This window comes from Myotis lucifugus, unplaced genomic scaffold (genome assembly GCF_000147115.1).
Source record: "Myotis lucifugus unplaced genomic scaffold, Myoluc2.0 scaffold_185, whole genome shotgun sequence".
NCBI lineage: Eukaryota > Metazoa > Chordata > Mammalia > Chiroptera > Vespertilionidae > Myotis > Myotis lucifugus.
In genome coordinates, this window is record NW_005871233.1 from 1932085 (window position 1) to 1940151 (window position 8067).

The window sequence follows — 8067 nt, forward strand, 5'->3', positions numbered from 1 at the left end:
TGAGGCAGCGATTTCCTCATCCAGGGACCCTCGGCTCCTGGCCGCTCCACCACACGCGACCCCCACCCCCACCCCCTGCACCCCCACCCTCCATCCAGCCCTGCCAGCTACCCGCTCCGGGCCCGCCCCACTCACAGCTCTCCGCCTTTGGGGACGCCTCCTGGGTGCCCGCGGGGACTTCCTTGAGGAACCTGGACGCACCAGCTCGAGCTGGAGGGGGCACAGGAGGTAAACCAAGGAGGCGAAGGGACCCAGTCTCCCACCAACTCAGCCCACGAGCCTCCCAGCGCAGCCCTGCGGACACCAGCGGGACGCGAATTGTGTCTGGACGGGTTGGGGCTCCGCGAGACAGATGGGACCCGGGCGACCTAGCAGAGGGGCCGGAGAGCGCAGAGCAGGCCGGTGCGGGGTGCAGGGGCCGGGCGCGGGGGCACTCACGCAGGCCACCACGTCCCTCCTCGCGGATGCCAGCAGCTCCAGAGTTGGGGCGACGCCGGGAAACAGCTCGGGGCTGGGCAGGCTGCTCAGCACGGCCTGGGCGTCCGAGAGGCCCCGGGCCACCAGGCGGAGCCGTGCGCACGACTGCGGAGACCTGGCGGAGTTAGAGACGCCGCGACCGCCGCCCTGTCCCCCACCCCCACCCCACCCCACGCCGACCCGCGGGCCTCACCCAGGGCAGCGGGGGAACCCTCCGTGGGCGGAAGGAGCAGTTCCGCGGCCTCCAGCTCAGCATCTCTTCCTCCTGGGCGGGACAATGGTGGGGCTGAGGCTGCGCCCCTCGCCTGTGCCCTGAAGTGCGGGGAAGTCGGGGATTCATTCCCGTGACTCGACTGTGTGGTGCAGGGGTCGTGTGTACTGTGCGCGGAGCCTCAGAGCTCCCCGAGGACGAGGACTGGAAAGGGGAATGAAATGCACCCCTTGCGGAGCGCTGCACCCCGACGTGAGCCGGGTCCGCCTGGGGGCGCCCTTTTGTCAGTGGCAGGAAGGTGCTTTCTGTGCTTAGGATGCAGCTGGTCAGAATTCACACCTGAGATCTGAGATGCGCGTGCGTGACGCTAGGATGCCAGGGCCCTCGGGATAGGGACCAGGATCCCGACCCTGGCGGGACCAGCGTCCCCTGGGACTGGGGGTCTGGGCATCACTCACGTAGTGGTCCTTCAGCGCCTTGACCGCCTTCAGCGCCCTGGGGTCCAACCAGCGGTAGTGAGAGAGGGAGCAGCGCCTGGGTTCGGTCACACCGGGGTCCGCCACCACGTTCACTGTCACCAAGACCCACAGCCCCACGGACACCGCGGCTGCACCATTGGGCCTCATCTCTGCTCCTGCACAAAGCCAGGGACGTCGGGCAGTCCGAGAGAAGGCCCCGGGTCCAGCCCCTGCCTCCTGTTAGACTGGCAGGGGGACGGATGTCAGGGGGCTGGCTGCGACCCCTCCTGCCCTCAGGCTTTCTCCCCTCACTGCTCACCTGCAATGTGCCCTCCGAGCTGGAGCTGGGCTTGCCTTCCTCTGTCCCCTGCCAGCTCTCCAGAGTGTTGTCCACCTTTGACAGCGGTGTCTGCACCTCCATGGCCGCTTTTATGCTCCTGACTGAGGAATGGCGAGCCGCTGGGCTTCCCCGTTCAGGTTAAGTTTTCGGAACATCAGCGCTGGACGCTGGCCCACTGGGATGCTGGCTTAGGCCTGAGGACTTTGCCTGCCTGTCCCTGGGTGCCAGCAATGGCTCTGCCCTCACCAGACTTATGCAACTCTTGTTTCTTTTTCTCTGGACATTTGTTTGTCTTCTCAGCCTGTATTGGTTTTTCTTTTGCACTCTAGGAATTAACCAAAAATACACGGTTTCCTTATCTTCCAAGGCACCTGGCAGAGGTGCTGGTAGAAGGATCTGCCTGGAGTTGGTACTGGGGGTTTCCAGCTTCTCTCTTTCATTACGTCTCTGCCTGTCTCTTTCTGTTTTCTATCTTTCTTTATCAGCATGATTATCCCCCTTGTGTTCTTGCTGGTATTTCCTCATCTAGGTTTTTGACAAACTCTCTCTGGTGTCCATAGTCTGTTATTAAATTACTAGAGGCCTGCTGCATGAAAATTCGTGCACTGGAGGAGGGTCTCTCAGCCCGACCTGCCCCCTCTCACAGTGCGGGAGCCCTCAAGGGTGGGAGGCGACCCGGCAATCAGGGGAAGGTGATGCCCCATCACACCTCTGCTGCTGCCACTTTCAGCAGTGCAAGCCTCAGCTGGCCCTGGTTACCTGAGCCTCAGGCAGCCCTGGGCAGCTGGGCAGCCCCACCTGAGGATTGCCTGCATCTTGGACGGCCCTGGGCAGCTGGAAAGCTGCCATCTGAGACTTGCCTGCACCTCAGGCCGGCCCTGGGTGGATGAGGTGCTGAGGGGACTGGGGGTCTCCGGAGGCAGACACATGAAGTGACCGGGCCTGCCAGGTGGTGGGCCCAGCCTTGCCCGGCACCTGCCGCCCCGGCGGGGCTGAGGGGACTGGGCGCTGCCATCTTGTGGCTGTGGGCACTGCCATCTTTGAGGGCGGGACAGTCCATTAGCATATTCCCTTCTTGTTGGCTGTGGGCGCCGCCATCTTTTGCAACAGTGTGAGGGTCAATTAGCATATTCCCTCTTTATTAAATAGGCTATTTCTTACTTTACCAGTTAATTTCTTACCATAGGGACACATCGTTAGGTGATTCCATCATGTGCGAGCATCGTAGAGTGTCCCTACACACACTTAGATGGTGCAGCCTAGGCTGTATGGTAGCCTATTGCTCCTTGGCTACAAACCTGTATAGCATATTACTGTATCAAATATTGTAGCAATTAAAACACAATGGTTTTTTATGTTTTCTAAACCTAGGAAAGGTACAGTAAGAATATGGTATAAAAAGATAAAAATTGGTTCACCTGTATAGGGGACTTACCATGAATGGAACTTGAAGGTCTTGATGTGTTGGTGAAATGGAGAAGTATGTTTGGAGAATAACAGACCTTTTAAGACTTTGCTTACTATTTGATTGTGCTCCCAGACATCCTCCTTTTATTGGTGATTCAGCCCAATATCAAGTAGTGTTTCTCCCTCCAAATGTCACCTCTTTGGTCCAGGCAACAGATCAAGGACTTATAGCAGCTCTTAAGGCCTACTACCTGAAGAGCTTTGCCCAGGCTATTGCTGCAACTGAGGAAGACACTGATACAACACCTGTGACTGTATCAAGAACTTTGCTTGGACTTGGGGTGATATCACCAAGGAGTGTATGACTGGCATCTGGAAGAAGACACTCAAGAGGTTGCCCTGGGTGAGTCAGTGAGTGAGTGGTGAGCGAATGTAAGGCCTAGGACAGTGGTCGGCAAACTGCGGCTCGAAGCCACATGCGGCTCTTTGGCCCCTTGAGTGTGACTCTTCCACAAAATACCGACTTCTGTGCATGGGCCACGAAGTTTCAATCGCACTGTACATGCGCGCCCGCACGTGGTATTTTGTGGAAGAGCCACACTCAAGGGGCCAAAGAGCCGCATGTGGCTCGCGAGCCGCAGTTTGCCGACCACTGGCCTAGGACATTGCTGTCCACTACTGTAGACTTCACAAACACTGCACACTCAGGCTACACTAAATTCATTTTTCTTCAATAATAAATTAACCTTAGTTTACTGTAACTTTTAGTTTATAAACTTTTAAAAAGAACTTTAACTTTTCTAGTCTTTTTAACAACACTTAGCTTAAAACACACATTGTACAGCTGTACAAAAATATGTTCTTTTTTATATCCTTATTCTGTAAGTTTTTTCTGTTTATTTGTTTTCTTTACTTTTTAAATGTTCTTGTTAAAAACTAAGACAGAAATGCACACATTACCCTAGGTCTACATTAGGGGTGGGGAACCTTTTTCCTGCCAACAGCCATTTGTGTATTTATAACATCATTCTCGGGCCAGTCAAAATTATCAACTTAAAAGTTACCTGCTATATTTGGTCTAATATTTAATGAACTAATTCCTAATGCCTTGGCAGGGCCAGACCAAGTGATTTCGTGGGCCTTCTACCGCCTTCGAACGTGATGTTCTCCACCCCTTGTCTACAGTCAGGCTCATCAATATCACTTTCTACCACCTCCACACCTCATCCCACTGGAAGGTCTTCTGGGTCAATAATACACATGGGGTTGATAGCAATGACTTCTTCTGGAATAACTTCCTGCTTCCTGAGGCTCTTCTTGAGGAGGTGTCAGTCATTTCAAAAATATGTCCATGATGCCTTGCTTGGTTTGTTTCTTTTTCATCATAGATTTGCTTGTAAGTAGATAATATATCATGAACATTCCTCTCTATGAAAACATTTCAGAGTTCAGGTCCATGTTTTTAAACCTGCTAAGGGGCTTGTGAGCTCTGCAAAAGCTTGTTAAAACCTTCACTGTGAATTTTGGGGGTTCATCTTCATTTTCTTCTCCTGCAGTTCCCTTTTCTCTTCTTCAGCCATGAGTTCCTGTTTCAGTTCCAACAACTCCTCATTAATCAGTTCCTAGGAACCACCTCAATATCACTCTCAATGTCAACCTCCCCCAACCCAGGTTAAGGTTGTTTGCCATCTTAATTGCAGCCTTGTGTATTTTTGCAACCTCATCATCCTTGGCAAATCCTTTGAAGTCATGGACTAACCTCTTGAGTGTCTTCTTCCAGATGCCAGTCATACAGTCCTTGGTGATATCACCCCAAGTCCAAGCAAAGTTCTTGATACAGTCACAGGTGTTGTATCAGTGTCTTCCTCAGTTGCAGCAATAGCCTGGGCAAAGCTCCTCAGGTAGTAGGCCTTAAGAGCTGCTATAAGTCTTTGATCTGTTGCCTGGACCAAAGAGGTGACATTTGGAGGGAGAAACACTACTTGATATTGGGCTGAATCACCAATAAAAGGAGGATGTCTGGGAGCACAATCAAATAGTAAGCAAAGTCTTGAAAGGTCTGTTATTCTCCAAACATACTTCTCCATTTTTCCAGCACAGCAATTCAGGAGGGCATCTTGAAAGAGGAGCTGGGTCATTCATGACTTTTGTACTGCTGTGGTCTGCGTGTTTGCCCCATTGATAGGTTGGTGTCTTAACAGGCAAAGATGATGGTATTGGTAGGAGGGATTATTAGGAGGTGATAACTCTGGAGGTGGAACCCTCAAGAATGGGATTAGTTCTCTTTTAAAAGGGAAACCATGGAGCTCCCTAGCACCTTCTACCATGTGAGGAGAACTTGGCCTCCTGTAAGAGTGCCCTCCTCTGACCATGCTGGAGCCCTGATCTTAGACTTCCCGGCCTCCAGAACTGAGAAATAAGCTTCTGCTGTTTACAAGCCACCCAGCCTGTGATGTTTTGTTATAGCAGCCCAACTGGTAAGAGACAAATACTGTCCTTATAGAAAGATTTCCTGTGACCTGCTGTTAGAGATGCCTATTCTATTACAAAAACTGCTTCAACAAACAGACTATGGAATCTCAGAAGGATGGTGGGGATGGGTGGGCAGAGGTGGGAAGAGATCAACCAAAGAACTTGTATGCATATATGAATAATCCATGGACACAGACATTAGGGTAGTGAAGTTTGGGGGCAAGGGAGGAGGGCAGGCTAGAAGGTGTCAAAGGAGCTGGGGGCAGGGGCAGGATATGTAATACTTTCAACAATAAAGATATTTTTTAAAGAATTTAACAACAACAAAAGCTCTGGAGAACTTTCTTATTATGAGTACAACTCAAACACGCTCTAGGAACTGGGTCACTCCTGCGTTACTGGTAGGAATGTGAAAAGGGTACAGCCAATTTGAAAACCAGCTTGGCCGTTTCTTATAAAACTAAACAGGCAACTGCTAGTCAACCCAACAGTTGCAGTCCTGAACATTTATTGCAGAGAAATAAAAATTTATGATTACCTAATAATCTAAATGCAGTGTTTATAGTGGCATTACTAGTAATTGTCCAAAATCTAGAAATGTCCTTCAGAAAGGGAATGGTTAAACAAATCTGGTGCTTCTATACCATGAAACAGGAATGAACAATTGATATACACAACAACCTAAATGAATATCCAGGGATATTCACTCAATAGTGTATGAATGATCCAGTTTCTCTGCATCCTCACCAACATTGGATGATGTCACTATTTTTTATTTTAGCCATATTGCTAGGTGTGTAATGATAACTCACTGTGGATTTAATTTGCATTCCTCTAATGGCTAATGGTATTGAGCACCTTTTCACATGCTATTTCCCGTCTGTGCAACCTCTTTGGTAAAATGTGTCTTCATGTCTTTTGTCCATCTTCTAATTGGATTGTTTAATTTTTTACTGCTGAGTTTTTAATTTATTCTAGATACCAGTCGTTTGTCAGGTAGGTCGTTTGCAAATATTTTCTCACAGTCTGTAGCCCATCTTTCCATCCTCTTACACAGAGCCAAAGTTTTGGTTCGAGTTCAGTTTAATGGATTGAACCCTTGGCATCAAGTCTGAAAACCCTTTTCCTAACCCTAGATCCTGAAAATGTTCTCACGATTTTAATAAAAGTATTATAGCTTTATATTTTACATTTAAGTTCATGATTCATTTGGAGGTCATTTTTAGTTTAGGTTTGGGGTTTGAGTCCAGGTTCATTTTTAGGACTATGGCTGGCCAACTGCTCTAGCACCATTTGTTGTAAAGGCTACTCTTCTCCATTGAGTTGCTTTTGCATGTGTGAGTCTTTCTAAACGCATGTAGTGTCACACCAAGTGTATTGTTCAGCAACTTACCTTTTTCACTCTGTAAAATGCCTTAAAGGTTTTCCCATGGTCATCCTATATAACTGTTACAGGTCTAGTTTAACTTGGGGTTCATGAACCACCTCTGCAATTGATTTCAGGGAAGAGTGGACTTGCATGAGGAAAAGATGATTTTTATCTTCACTAACCTCTACCTGAAACTTCACCTTTCTTTCCTTTATGAATGTAACCAATAATAGCAATATACCACAATCTATATATATAAAAGGCTAATATGCTAAGTGTCTAAGTGTCCGACTGTCCAACCGGTCACTATGATGCACACTGACCACCTAATAATCTAAATGCAGTGTTTATAGTGGCATAAACAGTGTTTATAGTGGCGGACACTTAACGCAGGAGCTGCCATGATGCACACTGGCCATTGACAGAGAAACGGCACCATGAACTTGGCACCTACAAAGCAACACTTGGCTTCCCCCAAGTGGGACACAGGCCCCACCACCACCCCGGAGAGACACCCCACCAAATCGCAGCCGACAGTGCCGAGACCCCATGGTGCAAAATGCAGCCCACAGCCCAGCCCAGCCAGGAAACGGTGGCTGTGTGTGCCAGGTAATGACAGGTAATGACATCACTGTAGCAATGCCTGGGGCTTCCTCTCCCTAACAACTAGCCTCCTTGGAGTTTCTTCAGCCCAGGAACACGACTTGCTTTACAGCCAGGTGGAAACATTTTACACTTTAACCAAATGTCTATGAAGCATTTTCCCGTGCCTCATCTCATTTGATCTTCACAGTAGTCCTGGAGTAGGTAGATAGGAGGCTCGATAGAATCCTACTTTCTGGAGAAACCAAGATGGCGGCATAGGTAAACACCGGAGATTGCTGCCTTGCACAACCACTTCAAAAATACAACTAAAAGACAGAACGGACATCATCCAGAATCACAGGAAGGCTGGCTGAGTGGAAATTCTACAACTAGAAGGAAAGAGAAAAGCATACCGAGATTCAGAGGAGGCGCAGTACAGAAGTAAAATACTAAGGTGCGGAGTGCATGCGGAGCGGGCTGGCGGCTGAGGGCTCGGTTGTCGTTTTCAACCGGGAGGGAGTCTCAGGCTCTGAGCTCCAGTTCCGGGCGAGTCTCTAGGGACCCAGACTCATACAGGAGAAGCGGGACTGTCTGGCATCGGGTCAAAACCCTAGGGCAGCTTTCTCTCCGAGGGGCTTGCAGCGATTACCGGGACACTGAGAAGCAGAGCCTCTGAGGGCAAGACTGAAGATCAGCATAACTGCTAGCCCGCCTGTTGATCCGTGGACCCGCCCCGCCCAAGCCCTGC

General features: G+C 49.7%; 2 protein-coding genes across 3 annotated transcripts in view; one reads left to right on the top strand and one right to left on the bottom strand.

The window, feature by feature from the left end:
• LOC102439776 (interferon lambda-4) overlaps window positions 1–1314 on the bottom strand; it is a 2451-nt gene extending 1137 nt beyond the window's left edge. The window contains exons 1-4 of the mRNA XM_023760558.1: window positions 1147–1314; window positions 671–742; window positions 439–582; window positions 105–210 (exon numbers count right to left, since the gene is read on the bottom strand). Coding sequence (XP_023616326.1) covers window positions 105–210; window positions 439–582; window positions 671–742; window positions 1147–1314 — 490 coding nt within the window. The remainder of the gene's footprint in view (window positions 1–104; window positions 211–438; window positions 583–670; window positions 743–1146) is intronic.
• Window positions 1–8067, top strand: part of LOC102440098 (interferon lambda-3-like) — a 63456-nt gene that overhangs the window by 44026 nt on the left and 11363 nt on the right. The window lies entirely within an intron of this gene.